The 20,752-nt window shown below is 38.4% G+C and overlaps 1 protein-coding gene across 1 annotated transcript in view; it reads right to left on the bottom strand.

The window, feature by feature from the left end:
• The window catches only part of DDX4 (DEAD-box helicase 4), a 73,363-nt gene extending 52,971 nt beyond the window's left edge, over positions 1–20,392 (bottom strand). Inside the window, exons 1-4 of the mRNA XM_005694694.3 lie at positions 20,211–20,392; positions 19,812–20,134; positions 18,691–18,767; positions 11,239–11,299 (exon numbers count right to left, since the gene is read on the bottom strand). Coding sequence (XP_005694751.1) covers positions 11,239–11,299; positions 18,691–18,762 — 133 coding nt within the window. The 5' untranslated portion in view covers positions 18,763–18,767; positions 19,812–20,134; positions 20,211–20,392. The remainder of the gene's footprint in view (positions 1–11,238; positions 11,300–18,690; positions 18,768–19,811; positions 20,135–20,210) is intronic.

Raw genomic sequence — 20,752 nt, forward strand, 5'->3', positions numbered from 1 at the left:
GAAAAGCAGTCCTTTGAGGGAAGTGTATAGTGATACAGGCCTTCCTCACAAAACAAGGAAAACTCTCAAACAAGTAACCTAACCTATTACCTAAAGAATTAGAAACAGAAGAACAAACAAAAACTAAAGTCAGAAGGAGGAAGGATTTATTAAAGATCAAAGAGGAAATAAATTAAAATAGAGATTAAGAAACAGAAAAAAAATCAATAAAACCGAGACCTAGTTTTTTGAAAAGACAAACAAAATCCACAATCTCTGGCCAGGCTCACCAAGAACAAGAGAGAGAGAACAGAAATAAAACAAGAAATGAAAAGGGGGTAAATACCAACCAATACTGCAGAAATACAAAAAACCATAAGAGAATACTATGGACAATTATATGCCAATAAATTAAACAACCTAGAAGAAATGGACAAGTTTTTAGAAACATACAGCCTACCAAAACTGAAGCAAGAAGAAACAGATAATCTGAACAGACTGAACACTAGAAGTGAAATAGAAACTGTAATTTAAAAACTCCTGCAACAAAAAGGAGCACATTTGAGCCAATTCTAATGAGGTGGATGAACCTAGAGCCTATTATGATGAGTGAAGTAAGTTTGACAGAGAAAAACAAATATTTTATACTAATGCATATAGATGGAATCTAAAAAGATGGTACTGTGAACTCATTTGGGGCTGCAATGGAGACACAGACATAGAGAACAGATTTATGGACATGGATATGGGGAGGAAGGAGAGGGTGGGATGTATGGAGAGAGTAACATGGAAACTTACATTACCACTATGTAAAATAGACAGTCAATAGGAATTTGCTGTATGACTCAGGGAACTCAAACTGGAGCTCTGTAACTACCTAGAGGGGTGGGATTGGGAGGAAGGTGGGAGGGAGGTTCTAATGGGAGGGGACATACGTATACCTATGGCTGATTCATGTTGATGTTGGGCAGAAACCAACACAATTCTATAAAGCAATTATCCTTCAATTAAAAACTAAATTTAAAATTTTCTTAAATATGGAGACCAAAATATTACTAAAAAAAAAAAAAGAAATTTCCCTACAAACAAGTGTTAAGAACTGGATGGCATAAATGGAAAATTGTACCAAACATACAAAGAAAAACTTGAACCAATCCTTCTCAAACTCTTCCATAAGACTGAGAAGAACACACCCAAAGTGATTCTATGACATTACTATCATCTTGGTACCAGGCAAAGACATTACCAAAAGAGAAAATTACAGGCCAGTACCTCTGGTGAATATAGATGCAAAAATTCTGAAGGAAGTATTAGCAAATCAAATCCAACAACACATAAAAAGTCATACACCATGATCAAGCTGGATTCATCACAGGGTCAAAAGAATGGTTCAATACATACACCATACTGACAAAAGACAAAAACCACATGATCATCTCAACAGATGCAGAAAAAGCATTCGATACAGTTCAACACCCATTCATGATAAAAATTCTCACCAAAGTGGATATGGAAGGAACGTATCCAAGCATAATAAATGCTATTTATGACAAACCCACAGCCAACATAGTACTCAAAAGCAAAAAGCTGAAAGCCTTCCTACTAAAATCTAAAACAAGTATGCCCCCCAAAAAAATAAATAAAAATAAAAATAAATAAAGTATGCCCACTCTCACCATTTCCATTCAACATAGTATTGGAAGTCCTAGCCACAGCAACGAGATAAGAAAAATAAAAGATGTCCAAACTGGAAAGGAAGAGGTAATACTGTCATTATATGCAGATGGCATGATAATATATATAGAAAACCCTAAAAACTCCACACAAAAACTACTAGAACTGATAAAATCAGCAAAGTAGCAGGATACAAGATTACCATATAGGAATTCATTGCATTTTTTAACACTTACAAGGAAATATCAGAAAGGGAAAATTAATTAAAATTCTTTTTAAAATCACATTAAAAACTCCTAAAAGAGAAGAAAGGCAAAACATTCTCTGAAATAAATCTTACCCAATGTTCTCCTAGGTTATTCTCCCAAGGCAACAGAAATAAAAACAAAAACAAGCAAATGGGACCTAATCAAAACTTATAGGCTTTTGCACACCAAAGGAAACCATAAAAAAAAATTAAAAGACACACTACAGACTGAGAGAAAATATCTGCCAATGATAGGACCAACAAGGGATTAATTTCAAAAATGTACAAAGAGCTCATACAAACAGCTCAATAACAAAAAAAAACAAACAGCCCAATTACAAAATGGGCTGAACACCTGAACAAACATTTCTCCAAAGATGACATACAGATAGCCAACAGGCACATGAAAAGATGCTCAACACAGCTAACTATCAGAGAAATGCAAATCAAAATTACAATGAGGCATAACCTCATATCAGTCAGAATGGTTGTCACTAAAAGGTCCTGAAAATAAACCACTACGTTGGCTGTGGGTTTGTCATAAAATAATAAATCCTGAAGAGAGTGTAGAGAAAAAGGAACCCTCCTACACTATTGGTGGGAATGTAAACTGGTGCAGCCACTATGGAAAACCTCCATACGTTACAGAGGTTCCTTAAAATACTGAGTTATTATATGATCTGGCAATCTCACTCCTCAGCATATGTCTGGAGAAAACTCTAATTTGAAAAGATACATACACCCCATGCACCCCAATGTTAACAGCAGCACTATTTACAATAACCAAGACATGGACAAAGAATACGTACACACACACACACACACACACACACACACACACAGAGTGGAATAACAGCAGCACTATTTACAATAACCAAGACATGGACACAGAATACGTACACACACACACACACACACACACACACACACACACACAGTGGAATACTGCTCAGTCATTAAAAAAAGACAAATAATGCCATTTGAAGCAAAATGGGTAGACCCAGAGAATAACATACTAAGTGAACCAAGTCAGAAAAATGAAGACAAATATCATATATCACTTACATCTGAAATCTAAAAAAAGACAAACAGCAAAGTTCTGATTCACCAAAACTGACTCAAGAAAACAAAAACAAACAGAAGGTTTGTTTTTGTTTCCCTACAGAAAAGGAACCAGTACTCAAATCTCTGTATCATACCTATTTAAATGTAGGTGCACAGGTGAGTTCTATCAAACTCTCAAAGAACAAATCATTCCAACATTATACAATTCTACCAGAAAATAGAAAGAGGAATTATTCCCCGATTAATTCCACAAGGCCATAGTAATTATTATATGACAAGACAGGAGAAAATTAAATCTCTTTTACTCATGAGTAGATATAAAATCTCAAAAATACATATTAGCAAATCAATCCCAATAGTAAACTGAACAGGTACAACAGTATGACTAAGTTGAGTTTATTCCAGTATTCAAGGGTGTTTACCATCAGACATCTAAAGAGGTATTAACAACATTAACAGATTGCAAAAACTAATTATCTCCACAGATTAAAGTACATAATACAATTCAACACCATTCATAACCTAAAACATATATTTAGCAAACAAGGGAAAATAAGAGATGTTCATGGTAGCTTTGCTTGTAACAACAAAAAAGGAAGCAACTCAAATGTGCATTTAAGAGAGAATTCAAATATGTGGTACAATCACACAATGGAGTTTTGCATATATTGTGTTCTATACTGTATTCAGTTCACTTCAGTCACTCAGCCGTGTCCGACTCTTTGTGACCCCATGAATCACAGCACGCCAGGCCTACCTGTCCATCACCATCTCCCGGAGTTCACTCAGACTCATGTCCGTCGAGTCAATGATGCCATTCAGCCATCTCATCCTCTGCCGTCCTCTTCTCCTCCTGCCCCCAAATCCCTCCCAGCATCAGAGTCTTTTCCAATGAGTCAACTCTTTGCATGAGGTGACCAAAGTACTGGAGTTTCAGCTTTAGCACTATTCCTTCCAAAGAAATCCCAGGGCTGATCTCCTTCAGAATGGACTGGTTGGATCTCCATGCAGTCCAAGGGACTCTCAAGAGTCTTCTCCAACACCACAGTTCAAAAGCATCAATTCTTTGGCACTCAGCTTTCTTCACAGTCCAACTCTCACATCCATACATGACCACAGGAAAAACCATAGCCTTGACTAGACAGACCTTTGTTGGCAAAGTAATGTCTCTGCTTTTCAATACGCTATCTAGGATGGTCATAACTTTCCTTCCAAGGAGTAGCGTCTTTTAATGTCATGGCTGCAATCACCATCTGCAGTGATTTTGGTGTCCAAAATAAATAAAGTCTGACACTGTTTCCACTGTTTCCCCATCTATTTGCCATGGAGTGATGCGACCAGATGCCATGATCTTCGTTTTCTCAACGTTGAGCTTTAAGCCAACTTTTTCACTCTCCACTTTCACTTTCATCAAGAGGCTTTTGAGTTCCTCTTCACTTTCTGCCATAAGGTATCATCTGCATATCTGAGGTTACTGATATTTCTCCCAGCAATCTTGATTCCAGCTTGTGCTTCTTCCAACCCAGCGTTTCTCATGATGTATTCTGCATATAAGTCAAATAAGCACGGTGAAAATATACAGCCTTGACGTACTCCTTTTCGTATTTGGAACCAGTCTGTTGTTCCATGTCCAGTTCTAACTGTTGCTTCCTGACCTGCATATAGGTTTCTCAAGAGGCAGGTAAGGTAGCTGGTATTCCCATATCGAAGAATTTTCCAGTTTACTGTGATCCACACAGTCAAAAGCTTTGGCATAGTCAATAAAGTAGAAATAGATGTTTTACTGGAACTCTCTTGCTTTTTCGATGATCCAGCAGATGTTAGCAATTTGTTCTCTGGTTGCCCTGCCTTTTCTAAAACCAGCTTGAACATCTGGAATTTCATGGTTCCTGTACTGCTGAAGCCTGGCTTGGAGAATTTTGAGCATTACTTTACTAGCATGTGAGATGAGTGCAATGGTGTGGTAGTTTGAGCCTTCTTTGGCATTGCCTTTCTTTGGGATTGGAATGAAAACTGACCTTTTCCAGTCCTGTGGCCACTGCTGAGTTTTCCACATTTGCTGGCATAGAGTGCAGCACTTTCACAGCATTATCTTTCAGGATTTGAAATAGGTCAACTGGAATGCCATCACCTCCACTAGCTTTGTTCGTAGTGGCCCACTGGACTTCACATTCCAGGATGTCTGGCTCTAGGTGAGTGATCACATCATCGTGATTATCTTGGTTGTAAAGATCTTTTTTATACAGTTCTTCTGTGTATTCTTGCCACCTCTTCTTAATATTTTCTGCTTCTGTTAGGTCCATACCATTTCTATCCTTTACTGAGCCCATCTTTGCATGAAATGTTCCCTTGGTATCTCTAATTTTCTTGAAGAGATCTCTAGTGTTTCCCATTCTGTTGTTTCCCTCTATTTCTTTGCACTGATCGCTGAGGAAGGCTTTGTTCTCTCTCCTTGCTATTCTTCGGAACTCTGCATTCAGATGCTTATATCTTTCCTTTTCTCCTTTGCTTTTCACTTCTCTTCCTTTCACAGCTATTTGAAAGCCTCCCCAGACAGCCATTTTGCTTGTTTGCATTTCTTTTCCATGGGGATGGCCTTGATCCCTGTCTCCTGTACAATGTCACGAACCTCCGTCCATAGTTCATCAGGCAATCTATCAGATGTAGTCCCTTAAATCTATTTCTCACTTCAACTGTATAATCATACTGTATTACACAGTATTCACACAACAGTTCAATTCAGTCACTCAGTCGTATCCGACTCTCTGACCCCATGAATCCCAGCATGCCAGGCCTCCCTGTCCATCACCAACTCCCAGAGTTCACTCAGACTCACGTCCATCGAGTCAATGATGCCATCCAGCCATCTCATCCTCTGCCGTCCCCTTCTCCTCCTGCCCCCAATCCCTCCCAGCATCAGAATCTTTTCCAATGAGTCAACTCTTTGCATGAGGTGACCAAAGTACTGGAGTTTCAGCTTCAGCATCATTCCCTCCAAAGAAATCCCAGGGCTGATCTCCTTCAGAATGGACTGGTTGGATCTCCTTGCAGTCCAAGGGACTCTCAAGAGTCTTCTCCAACACCACAGTTCAAAAGCATCAATTCTTTGGCACTCAGCTTTCTTCACAGTCCAACTCTCACATCCATACATGACCACAGGAAAAACCATAACCTTGACTAGACGGACCTTAGTCGTCAAAGTAATGTCTCTGCTTTTCAATATGCTATCTAGGTTGGTCATAACTTTTCTTCCAAGGAGTAAGCATCTTTTAATTTCATGGCTGCAGTCACCATCTGCAGTGATTTTGGAGCCCCAAAAAATAAAACTCTGACACTGTTTCCACTGTTTCCCCATCTATTTCCCATGAAGTGATGCCATGATCTTCGTTTTCTGAATGTTGAGCTTTAAGCCACTTTTTCACTCTCCACTTTCACTCTCATCAAGAGGCTTTTTAGTTCCTCTTCACTTTCTGCCATAAGGGTGGTATCATCTGCATATCTGAGGTTACTGATATTTCTCCCAGCAATCTTGATTCCAGCTTGTGCTTCTTCCAGCCCAGTGTTTCTCACGATGTAATTATAAATCAACTACAATAATTGGCAATACAGATGAACCTGGTAGTCTGGCAAAAACCACCATTGTTGTAAAGTAATTAGATTCCAATTAAAATAAATAATAAAAAAAAAGAATCTGCCTTCCAATGGAGGGAACACAGGTTCGATCCTTAGTTGGGGAACTAAGATCCCACATGCCACAGGACAACTAAGCTACTGAGCCTACACGCCTCAACTAGAGAGAAGCTCACACGCTGCAACAGAGCAGACTCTGTTGTACTCAAATAAGTAATTTTTTTTAAAAAGAAAGAAATCTAAAATATCAGAATCAACAGACTTAACAGAGTTTAACAAAAGCGGTTAAACCTTGAAGTCAAGATTTCAGATTATTTTCTTTCTTTACACCACTATATTTAAGTTTTTTCATTTTTTGTTTTTTTGCAATATTTTTTTTGGTTTTTTTGCAATATTTAGATAGTAACTTAGGATAGCATTCATTGCTCTGGTATGTATTTCTGTAATAAGAAAATCTATTTTCATGAAAAAGAAATCAATTAAAAAAGAGATACCAAAGTACTTGTTATTCAGAAGGTAAACAGGCAAACTATATTTTTTATTATTGATTTTACTTCATTAGTCTGAACGTTCAAGATCTAATGCTAAGAGAAGTCCATGTTTTTAGCTGGTGGCCATTTCAATCTAACTTACTGATGACTTCACTACAAAGTAATGTTACACCTTAATATACTATAGATTCAAACTTTCATTCCTTCATGAAAGTTTTCTTTGACACCTCACAGAACAAGGTTTCTTCTGATTATACAATGATCTATGCATATAGATATGTTAAGTATAGACTACTTTCACCCAATTTTCTTCTTTGAATACTTCAAGTACATACACATACACATGGTTATTAGCCTTTTGCTGGGGTTTCAGCAGGCAGGAATTTAATAAACTTTTCAGAATCAAGATATTCTATATTAAACTGCTGCATTTAAAAGTTTACAAAAGCTAAGTGTATCTTGACAATAACAGAAGCATTTCGTCTAAACTTCACTTCCTTCTATCAAGAGGATTACTCTGAACTTAAGGTGAACATGGGAATTAAATATGCTTTAACCTGATGAACTCTCTCAACCCCCCCCCACCCCCACTTTTACATTTTATAAACTACCTCTCCATAGGTTTTTTCACATTAGGACAGGCTTCAGTGAGCCAGTAGCTCCCTTAACTATAAAAATGTTTTACTTTATTCACAAATTTTTGATGAGAGAAATGAAACTACCTGGTATCACCAGGCCCTCTTTCTTACATTAGTTGCTGTTTTAGTTGCAAAGTCATATCTGACTCTTTTGCAACTCCATGGGCTGTGTAGCCCACCAGGCTCCTCTGTCCATGGGATTCCCCTGGCAAGAATAGTGGAGTGTGTTGCCATTTCCTTCTCCAGAGGATTTTCCTGACTGGGGATTGAACACACATCTCCTGCATTAGGCAGGTGGATTCTGTACCACTGAGCCACCAAGAAAGCCCCTCTCTTGATGACAGTAAGGCTTAAAAGAAGTAGTTACTCAAGGTCACAGAGACTCACAGAAAATTCACAGTAACTTAAATTCGTAGAAAGTAAACAATGGTTGCCAACAGCTGAGGACAGGAGTGATTGTTGAGTTATTGCTTACTAGGTATGACATTTCAGTTTGGGAAGGTGAAAAAGTCTCAGAGGTAGACTGTGGTCAGGCTGCACAGCAACATGAAGGTACTTAATATCACTGAACAGTACATTTAAAAATGGTTAATACAGTAAATTTTGTTGCTATATGCATTTTTTAATTGAAAAATACTAGAAGTAGCGTATCAGCCTGCTGTGAACTTAAAATCAAAGACTACTGTCATGAGTTTAATTTTCTAGCCCAGGTCCTACCACTTCCAGCTATCTTCTCAACTTCATAAAAAATGTAGGCAAACAAGATGGAGACAAGTGATAGGGGAAAAACAACAGTTCCCTTATTTTGATTTGTTTCTCTTATTTGCTGAGGACCTCCCTAAGTTAGTTTTCAGATCCCAAAGAGGCTCATATTATCTTTTTTTAAATATTTTACTTTTTTAATTAATTTAATTGGAGGCTAAGTACAATATTGTGGTGGGTTTTGCCATACATTGACATCAATCAGCCACGGGTGTACAAGTGTCCCCCTGTTCCAAACCCTCCTCCCATGTACCTCCCCATCCCATCCCTCTGGGTTGTCCCAGTGCACCAGCTGTGAGGGCGCTGTTTCATGCATTGAACTTGGACTGGTCATCTATTTCACATATAGTAATATACATGTTTCAATGCTATTCTCTTAAAATCATCCCACCCTCACCTTCTCCCACAGAGTCCAAAAGCCTGTACTTTATATTTGTCTCCTTTGCTGTCTTGCATATAGGGTCACTGTTACCATCTTTCTAAATTAAACCATATATATGCATTAATATACTGTATTGGTGTTTTTCCTTCTGACTTACTTCACTTTGTATAGGCTCCAGTTTCATCCACCTCATTAGAACTGACTCAAATACGTTCTTTTTATAGCTGAGTAATATTCCATCGTGTATACGTATCACAACTTTCTTATCCATTCATCTGCAGATGGACATCTAGGTTGCCTCCATGTCCTAGCTACTGTAAACCATGTTCCAATGAACACTGGGGTACATGTGTCTCTTTCAATTCTGGTTTCCTCAGTGTGTATGCCCAACAGTGGGACTGCTGGGTCATATGGCAGTTCTATTTCCAGTTTTTTAAGGAATCTCCTCACTGTTCTCCATAGCAGCTGTACTAGTTTGCATTCCCACCAACAGTGTAAGAGATTTCCTTTTCTCCACACCTTCTCCAGCATTTATTGTTCATAGACTTTTTGATAGCAGCCATTCTGACCAGCGTGAGATGGTACCTCATTGTGGTTTTGAATTGCATTTCTCTGATAAGTGATGCTGAGCATCTTTTCATGTCTTTGTTAGCCATCCGTATGTCTTCTTTGGAGAAATGTCTGTTTAGTTCTTTGGCCCGTTTTTTGATTGGGTCATTTATTTTTCTGGTATTGAGCTGCTTGTATATTTTTAAGATTAACTGTCAATTGCTTTGTTTGCTATTATTTTCTCCCATTTTGAAGGCTGTCTTTTCAACTTGCTTATTTATTTTCCTTTGTTGTACAAAAGCTTTTCAGTTTAATTAGGTCCCATTTGTTTATTTTTGCTTCTATTTTTATTACTCTGGGAGGTGGGTCATAGAGGATCATGTTGTGATTTATGTCAGAGAGTGTTCCATGTTTTCCTCTAGGAGTTTTACAGTTTCTGGTTTTACATTTAGATCTTTGAGTTTATTTTTGTGTACGGTGTTAGGTGTTCTAGTTTCATTCTTTTACAGGTGGTTGACCAGTTTTCCCAGCACCACCTGTTAAAGAGATTGTCCTTTCTCCATTGTATATTTTTGTCTCCTTTGTCAAAGATAAGGTGTCCATAGGTGCATGGATTTATCTCTGGGCTTTCTATTTTGTTCCATTGATCTATATTTCTGTTTTTGTGCCAATACCACACTGTCTTGACAACTGTAGCTTTATAGTATAGTCTGAAGTCAGGCAGGTTGATTCCTCCAGTTCCATTCTTCTTTCTCAAGATTGTTTTGGCTATTTGAGGTTTTTTGTGTTTCCATACAAATTGTGAAATTAATTATTCTAGTTCTGTGAAAAATGTTATTGGCAGCTTGATTGGGATTGTATTAAATCTGTAGATAGCTTTGAGTAGTATACTCATTTTCAATATGTTGATTCTTCCAATCCACAAACATGGTATATGTCTCCATCTATTTGTGTCATCTTTGATTTCTTTCATCAGTGTTTTACAGTTTTCTAAATATAGGTCTTTTGTTTCCTGAGGTCAATTTATTCCTAAGTATTTTATTCTTTTGGACATAATGGTGAATGGGATTGTTTCCTTAATTTCTATATCTATTTTCTCATTGTTAGTATATAGGAAATGCAAGGGATTTATGTGTATTAATTTGATATGAGTTTGATTTAAATAGCTGCTATCCTGACAGGTCACCATCACTGTAACCTGCTTCAACACCTGAGTCTACTCTCCTACTGGCTTATATCAGGAATCCTGATATCAGGAATTCCCATAGCAGCCTGAAAGCCAAACATGCAACTTCCAGGCTGGGCAAAAGTTTTACAGCAAACCCACTAAATCAAAGATACATTCTGTAATACTACACTCTTTCTTCTCTCTCTTCCTGTAATTGTTAAGAGGCTCCCAACCCAAAATATTCAAGCCAGAATGCCTCACTGCTGCTGCTGCTAAGTCGCTTCAGTTGTGTCCGACTCTGTGCAACCCCATAGATAGCAGCCCACCAGGATCCCCTGTCCCTGAGATTCTCCAGGCAAGAACACTGGAGTGGGTTGCCATTTCCTTCTCCAATGCATGAAAGTGAAAAGTAAAAGTGAAGTCACTCAGTCATGTCCAACTCTTAGCGACCCCATAGATGCCAGCCTACCAAGCTCCTCTGCCCATGGGATTTTCCAGGCAAGAGTACTGGAGTGGGTTGCCATTGCCTTCTCCGGAATGTCTCACTAGAAAATTAAAAAACTTCTTGACAAGGTATCTACTAGTCTGCTTCTCATCCATTGGATGAAGCCCTTAACCTAAAAACAGTTCTGCATTTTTGCCTTAACACATACCTGACGATGAAGCCAGAGTCCTGTTAAAAGTGTCTCCATTTGCTCCAGAAGAATACCTATCCTGTAAGAAAAAAGAAAAGATTAGTTTTCTACCTTGAATAATAAAAATGAGTATAACAACTGGGTTTTGTCCAGAACAAAACAATTAGAGGATGTAAGATTTCCTGGGTCACTGCATGTTCCTTTATTAACTACTCTAAAACATCTTCACTTTAAAACTGTATGTACAGCATACTAATATATTACTTAAAACAATGGTCAGAAAACTATAGCCACAAGCCAAATCTGGTGGGCCACCAGTTTTTAGAAATAAAGTTTTACTGGAAAAAAGCCATCCTCAACTCATCTAGGTATGTAACAGGCTGCTTCCTCTCAAACAAGTTTCTGATACTAAAGGCAAAACTTTTGAACAGAGCTCTGAAATTCTTCAAAATCAAATTCAATAATTCCAACAAAAAGTGACCTAAAGTTTACAGGTAACATTTCAATTAACTGACTGAATTAGAAAAATCACAATTTTTTTTGTCAAATAAGTTTCTTTAAATAAACCTAAAACTGGAAGAAGTGCACCAAGGTAGGTATTAACATCTTCATGTAATACTTTTGCTCCAAAATTTCTTTCACAAAATACACTGACTTTGAAGAAAAGCTCTTGCCCAGTGGTTGTCAGTGGTGGGGCAGGGATGAGGGGAGTAGGCCTTTGGACAGGAGTCCACCCTTCCTCACCCTACAGAATCCAAAATAAAGCAAACTTCCCTTTCCACACACACACAAAAAAAACAACCTACCTTTATAAAGCTCAAAAGACATTTAATTATTTTTCTAACTTACTAAAAACATACAATAAAATCCTTGAAATGGCTTGAGATTTTGATAACTGCTACAGTAAAAAGTTCCAATTTATGATTACCATAGACGATAAGACAAACCAGAAAAATAATCCGGCTTTCCCGATTTAAAGTGAAACAATGAAGACTTTCTCTTTTCTAGTATCCAAAATACTACTGGATGAATAGAGCCCCCAAAAGGGTTAGTTTTATAAGTGTTGTAACACTCAGCTTCATATAACTGATAAAAAGTAATGAAACACCCTGGTACCAAACAACTGAAAAATTATTATTACCAAACAATCTTCAGAAGATGAAATTTAACATCCCACATACCCTCTAAGGCAAATTTTGAAAAAAAAAAAAAAAGAAAAAATTTTTTTTCAATAGAATTCATCTTTCATCATTAAAATCCTTAACATTTTTCATTACCTTAAAAATAATTTCATATTCCCTTCCAGCTACTGCATCATTTCTCTGCTCCACTGTAGGCAAAAAATTTTGTCTACATTTGCTGCCTCTATTTTCTCACATTCCCAATTTCCTTCAAGCTACTCTTGCTAGCCTCCATCCTCACCTCTGCACTCAAAAAGCTTATAGTAAGCATATTATGTAATAAAATTACTACTTTTAAGCTTCATCCTGCCAGAGCTCTCAGCAGCATTTGAAACAACAGGCTATCTACTTCCCTCTCTGGCTTAGGGAACACATAAGGTTTTCCTCTTGCCCCATGGCCACTCCCTCCACAGTCCCATTTGCCAGCTCCCCAGTTAACATACCTTTAAAGTCAAAGTGCCCCACAGTTCATGGCAGAGCTCTTTAAGTCTGTTTTATTCCATCCAACTTTACCCACTCTCAGATTTAAATCCTATTAAAACAGATAAATCCCAAATTTGTACCTACAGCTCTGATTCCTCTCCTAAGCAACAACTACTGACTAGTATCCTTACTTAAATCTTAGGCATCTGAAATTGAACACTGCAAATACAGAATTCTTGATTTTTTTCTCTCCCAAATTGGTTCATCTTCCACATATTTCCCATTTCAGTAAAGAGCACCATCATCCATCTACTTGCTTCAATAAAAAAACTTAGCATCACTCTTGAGTTCCCCATATCCAGCCCATCTAGTCCTAGCAACTATATGTCCACCTGTATCTCCAGGGTCCTCTCCCTTTCTTCCTTTTCTCTTTCCTTCTCAGATTTCATTTTCTACAAATCTTGCCTTATCTTACTATGGTTTAGCCATACTAGATATTTGTTGTTACTCAGTCACTCAGTCATGTCCAACTCTTTGCAACCCCATGGACTGCAGCACTACAGGCATCCCTGTCCTTTACCATCTTCCAGAGGTTGTTCAAAGTCATGTCCATTGAGTCACATGATGCCATCCAACCGTTGCATCCTTTGTCTTCCCCTTCTCCTCCTGCCATCAATCTTTCCCAGCATCAGGGTATTTTCTAATGAGTCTGCTCTTCAAATCAGGTAGCCAAAATAGTCAGGACTGATTTCCTTTAGGATTGACAGGTTTGATCTCCTAGCAGTCCAAGGGACTCTCAAGAGTCTTCTCCAACATCACAGTTCAAAAGGATCAATCCTTGGCACTTAGCCTTCTTTATGGTCCAACTATCACATCCATACATGACTATTCAAAAAACCATAGCTTAGTCTAGATGGACCTTTGTTGGCAAAGTAATGTCTCCACTTTTTAATATGCTGTCTAGGATGGTCATAGCTTTTCTTCCAAGGAACAAGCATCTTTTAATTTCATGGCTGCAGTCACCACCTGCAGTGATTCTAGAACCCAGAAAAATGGTCTTTCACTGTTTCCATTGTTTCCCCATCTATTTGCCATGAAGTGATGAGACCAGATGCCATGATCTTCATTTTTTTAATGTTAAATTTAAAGCCAGCCTTTTCACTCTCCCCATTCACTTTCATCAAGAGGCTCTTTAGTTCCTCTTCGCTTTCAACCATAGGGCTGATATCATCTGCATATCTGAGGTTATTGATATTTCTCCCAGGAACTCGATTCCAGCTTGTGCTACATTCAGCCTGGCATTTCACATGATATACTCTACATATAAGTTAAATAAGCAGGGTGACAATATATAGCCTTGAGGTACTCCTTTCCCAATTTGGAACCAAACCATTGTTTCATGTCCGGTTCTGTTGCTTCTGGCCTTGCATACAGGTTTCTCAGGAGGCAGGTAAGGTGGTCTGGTACTCCCATCTCCTTCAGAATTTTACACAGTTTGAAGTGATCCACATAGTCAAAAGCTTTAGCGTAGTCAATGAAGCAGAAGTAGGTGTTTTTTTTTTTACTTCTCTTGCTTTTGCTATGATCCAAAGGATGTTGGCAATTTGATCTCTGGTTCCTCTGCCTTTTCTAAATCCAGCTTGAACATCTGGAAGTTCTCAGTTTATGGTGAAGCCTAGCTTTGAAAATTCTGAGCATTACTCTGCGTGTATGAGTGCAACTGTGTGGTAGTTTGAACATTCTTTGTCATTGCCTTTCTTTGGGAATGGAATGAAAACTGACCTTTTTCAGTCCTGTGGCCACTGCTGAGTTTTCCAAATTTGCTGGTATATTGAGTGCAGCACTTTCACAGCATCATCTTTTAGGATTTGAAATAACTCTATACTAGCTATAGGAGATTGAATAATGTCCACTCAATGATATCAAGCCCTAATTTCTGAAATGTGTTATATTATTTGAAAAAAAAGTTCTAGCCAATATAACTAAGAATTCTGAAATGAAGAGATTAACCTGGATTATCCAAGTGGGCCCTAAATGTCATCACAAGTGCCCTTATGAAAGGCCAAGGGTATTAACACAAACACAGAGAAGGCCAAGTGAAGACAACAGAACGAGATGCAGCCACAAGCCAAGGCTGCCTATAACCACCAGAAGTTGAAAGAAGTATGGATTCTCTCCAAGAGCCTACTGAAGGAAAATAGCACTGCTGAGACCATGGTTTCTAACTTCTAGCCTCCAGAACTATAAGAGAAATTTTTCTGTTACTGTAAACTATCTGAGTCTGAGTGAACTCCGGGAGATGGTGATGAACAGGGAGGCCTGGCGTGCTGCGATTCACGGGGTCGCAAAGAGTCGGACACGACTGAGCGACTGAACTGAACTGTAAGCTATCTAGTTTGTGATAACTGGTTACAGCATCTATAGGCAACTAATACTTTGTACTTCTTCCTGTTGTCCTGATACCCCTCTCTGTTCCCTCTTCAGGATCTTTGCACATCATGTGTTACTGGGATTCTTTCAGGTCTCCGGGTTACGAGTCATAGTTTCAAGGAATATTTTCCTCTCCATATGATCTAAATCTACCCATACCAATTTTCTTCCTCTCCCCCTCACACACAGAGAGTTTCCTGATTCTTTTATTACTATTATTATTAAATTATTATTTAATACTTTTCACTATTAGTATGTGATTTTTAATGTGCTTATTCTGCCTCCTCCAGTAAAATACAACATCCATACCAGCAAGCCCCTTATCTATCATGTTCACCACTAGCTCCAGCACTAATAAGGCTCAAAAAAACTTGCTGAATGAGTCTTAGGTCTTAACATTACCTATTTTTAGAACATTTAGCTATAAAACTTTTATAACCTCTTTACTCATCCAAGTGAACCAATCTAGAAATTTTAAAACATTATTTCAAACATTATAAATTTCAAAATAATAATTGTGAATGGACTAATTATCTTAAGCAGTTTCCACTTTAATCACAAGAGTATATGCCTTCTGAAATACACCAGAAAAAAGGCAAAAAGATCAGACAGAAGAGATGAGTGTGTAGATTCATCGGTCATTTAATAAGAAATATTACAACTAGCAAGCAAACTCAGTATCCTGTTACAGTCATCACGCTCATCCATTTCATCTCTCACCCCAACAAGTGTGCACGCAATGTGCAAATGCCTAACCATTTCTGGACTACTGTAACTGCGAGATTACCAAATATTTCTCAACCTCACATTTTTTTATTATTCTATCCCCGCATGGTACACTCACTTCAAAAACTAGCAGTGGTTCTAAAAACTACCAGAAGAGCAACCTGTTAGTTCAAAATTATATAAGCTTGTGTTAATACTAAATCTCCTTAGAAGGATCCTTAGAAGCATTCAGAAAAGGTTTATCACATAATAAGAACCTCCTGAATAGCACAGGGAATTCTATTCAATACTTTGTATAGACCTATACAAGAATAGAAGATAAAAAATAATGAATATATGTATATGTATAACTGACCTATTTTTCTGTACAGCAGAAACACAACACTTAAATCAACCATACTCCCAATTTTTTAAATTAAGAAAAGGCTGATCACAGATATTATTACTAATCCAAGATGATCTCACAGCCAATACAAACTGAACAAAAGGGAAACCCAGTCACTTCTTGAAACAGAAACCCAATTAGACCAACCAATCAAATGGGGCCTTTAAAAGAAAACAGGCTGAAGAAAAGATCTCAGATTTCTCCTACATAAAAATGTCATTTGTTCATCCTTAGCTTCTACACAGCTTATTCAACAAAGACAAGCAAACAAAGCCACTGAATGCATCATGTTCCTTCAAGTCAAGTAGGTCAAATTACTAACTGCACATCTAGCACCAGGTGTTAAGTTTGTGGACAAATGCAAAAAATTTACTACAAATTGGCCCCACACAGATATGTACTAAGAATCGTAAGATAGAAATATTGACATAATTAATATTTAATCAGTATGACCAATATCAAGAAACAAAGTATGCTACGGAATAGCACAAAGACTCCCAAAAGGTAAATCTGGAAGCCTGACAGTTGACCATCCTCAGTTTCAGACACCCTTTGCAATAACCATGCACAACATGCTACAGTGCAGTATACCGTTTGAATAATACTTAGTGAAGACAAAATCTCAGAGTAAGAAAAAGTAAAAATTAGACAAGTCTAAGTGGAAGAACATCTGTACCTGTGAGTTAAACTGTGTTATTAGAACAAATCTACCAAGAACCTGGGAAAAAAAGAACCATAAAAAATTATTTGACCAAGTAATTCCATTTTGGAAAAAAATACTCCCAAATTAAATAATAAACTGTAGATATTCATGACAATACTACAGAGCAAAGATAACACTTTAATTTCTACCAACAGAAAATTAATTATGTTATGGGAGTTATTGGAGAAGGCAACGGCACCCCACTCCAGTACTCTTGCCTGGAAAATCCCATGGACGGAGGAGCCTGGTAGGCTGCAGTCCATGGGGTTGCCAAGAGTTGGACACGACTGACCGACTTCACTTTCACTTTTCACTTTCATACATTGGAGAAGGAAATGGCAACCCACTCCAGTGTTCTTGCCTGGAGAATCCCAGGGATGGGGGAGCCTGGTGGGCTGCCGTCTATGGGGTCGCACAGAGTCGGACACGACTGAAGTGACTTAGCAGTATGGTAGTTATAGTCCATTAAACACTATATAACCATAAAAAATTATTTTTAGGAAGTTAGTAATATGGAATAGCAAGTGCTGAAGAGTGAAAAAGCTGAAATCAAAAATTGCTATTATGTACAATCATTACAATCCATATAAAAATGTGTTTGGGAAATACAGAAGAAAATTTACTAAAACCTCAACAGAGCATTTGTGCTAGTGAGCGAGACTGTTAGGTAATGTTTCTCCTCTTTTAGTCTTACAATATTTTATGATATTGTAACATAAAGACGACTATAAAAAGATAACATACAAAAAAATGTTATTTCTAAAATAAGTCCCAAAGCAAGAAACATGATAAACTCAGATTAACATCTTAGGTATTTTAATCTAAACTTTAAATGCAAACAGACCAAATTCAAGACAGGCTAAGAATTAAATTTTATGTTTTGGGGTAAATTAAGAATTTCTACTAAGACATCACTTGAAATAGAAAGTGTCAGAATTGACTAACATAAATACAAACTGGAAATCCTAAAAGGAAAACAAACTGACTTTTGGAGACATTTTCAAATAGATAACATTTACGTAAAAGCAATCCATTAAATACACTGTCTTCCAAAGCAGACTCTGTTCACCATCTTAGAGTCAAAACTAAAATCCAAAAACCCACTCCATAACCCCCTCATCTAAATTACAGTGTAACTCTTAAAAAGCTATTGAGGGAAAAGATCTGCAGATTTGTACATCTGAAGATCAAACTGATGTTACCATCTGAACCAGCCTAATGTTTTCATTTTGAGAGCCCTGCTTGTATAAAACCAATTTTCAGAATTCAAATTGCCACCCAAAAACAAAATTTTATTTTTCCATTTTCTATACAACTGTATCTCAGAGACATTCAACCACATTAACACAAGCTTGCCTTCACCCACAATAAGTTCTAAATCATTGAGATTTAAATTAAGTTGCTAATAATATTATACCCGTTTTACGTTTTAATTATTATGTCAGACTGTTTTCTTCTATTTGAGGCTTAGCATGCTTCATCATTCCCTATAAGACAGTTAATAACAATCACGTGGAGAAGCACAGCATGCTTCCCACCACAGATGAACTTTCTCACCATAGAGATTTTCAACTTTGATAAATCTGTAGCATTCGATAACTACAAACTTTAAATTTTATTACCTTCTCAAATACAGGAACATAGGAAGACACATGAGGTTTGATTATTTCTGCTTCCCAATCTTCATCTCCCATGGTGGCTTCCAGTTCAGTTTTTATAAAAATACAAACATGCACATTTAGGCTCAGTCAGAATCAGAGATCAGAGTTGTACCTTTAAAAGCATAAATCATCTTTTCACACATATACCTCCAAACTACACAATTAACTGTTGTTCCTCCCCAAAAGTTTTTGCAAAAAGGGCAATTAAAGTTTTATTTCTTACCAAGAGATACCATTTATATTCATCCTTTTGGCTCAGACAGTAAAGAATCCGCCTGCAATGCGGGAGACCAGGATTCGATCCCTGGGTTGGGAAGATCCCCTGGAGAAGGGAATGGCTACCCACTCCAGTATTCTGGCCTGGAGAATTCCATGGACTGTATAGTCCATGGGGTCCCAAAGAGTCGGACACTACTGAGCGACTTCCAATTTTTTACCTTAAAAAATTAGTTGAATCACTTATCTAATCACTCTAGCAACCACCATGTCCCGGTGAAGTTTAGGCTTTTCCCCAAAATCTGTTGATAGAATTTATTTTCTCACCGAAGGGTTCCCAATACGTCTTACTGAATATTGAGAGGGAGGGGAAATTTTTCAGATACTACTCAAGGTTTCTCCCTTCAAAACTGGGTACGACGTTTCGCGTGGGGTTTATTTAGTTTCTTTGGCGGGGGAGGGGGAGACTGACCAGGGCTCAAGGCCTTGAAGTTTGGCAGGGAAGGAAGGGGTGATTAGGTGGCCCGAATGTCTCCAACAAACAACTAGTTTCCCGAAAGAGAGTGTATACACGAGTAGTTCTACAACCATCCGTGTTCAGAGAGTCTTTTTCTCTGAACACGGATGGTGTAGTACCAGGTGGTCAAAAATGCTCCTTCACCTTTCCTGCAGGCCTCAACTCCAGATTTCGGACACGCACCATGCTACTGGACTCTCCGGCAGGAAGCAGAAAGACCCCAAAGGACTGCTTCAAACCCCTACCCACCCCAACAGTTCTTCACTTGGCCCGAAGTCCAGCTACTACTAGGAAGCCCAGAGCGTTGGGACGAAACCCGTACTGGGAAAAGAGCCGGCGGCCCACTCACCTCTCCGCAGCTTGCTCTCCCGGGGTCCTCACAGGCACTGACGCGGCTTAAACGGCTGCACGTGCAGGACGCAGACTGCGTCTGGTGCGCTGATCCAACAACAAATGGCACCAGGCGACGAGCTCCATCAGCCAATCAGCGTCAGGCAGCCATGTCGTCCCGCCCCCATCTCCCGCCTCTCCTACCCTACGCGTTCGCGTTCGAGGCCGCCATCCGCTGACCCATTACGTTCCGGACGGAATGGCCCGTTAGGCCTGGGGGTACAAGGCTGACCGTGGGTCACTTTCTCTGGATGCTTGTGCGAGGTCCTCAATCTGGAGAGGCTATAGAATTTTCCTATGTAAGCACTGCAAGTCAAAGTTTAAACTAGAAGAGGAATTAAAACGTCCTCCTACCTACCTCTTTAAGCTTTCTCTCCTTTTTTGCCTACTGCAGTCCCTGGCAGTTGGCCTCTTATTTCTGAGGTGCTTGCTTCACATCCAGGGGGTTCCCAGGTACCACAAAGTACGGCTGAGGCCGGGGGCGGTGGTGTATTTATTTTTCTTCCCAGACCGAAGGATGAAACTGTCACGCCGATACCTAGGAGGCTGTGAAGACAATAACTTGTCTTACAGAGCTAGAGGTCGAATTCTTTGGGCACCCTCTGATCCAGAAAGAAGTAAATTGTGCTGGTGAAGTTCGTTCATTTGATTTGTGACCCACCTGTTTATAGCCCTACTTACTGACCAAACCTAAGGATGTCCGAAGGTACTTCGAACTTCCACTCATCAACCAGTTAGTGTTTGTTCTGTCCCACAAAAAGTCAGGAAAATCTTTCCATATTTTCCCATCCCTCCAAAAGGCATAACAACAGACCGCTGGAAAAAATACCATTTTTATTTTTGGCTTTATTTTCATCATTTTCCATGCTCTGAATCTTTTAATAAATTCCTAAATAGTTC

This window comes from Capra hircus, chromosome 20 (assembly GCF_001704415.2).
Source record: "Capra hircus breed San Clemente chromosome 20, ASM170441v1, whole genome shotgun sequence".
Taxonomy (NCBI): domain Eukaryota; kingdom Metazoa; phylum Chordata; class Mammalia; order Artiodactyla; family Bovidae; genus Capra; species Capra hircus.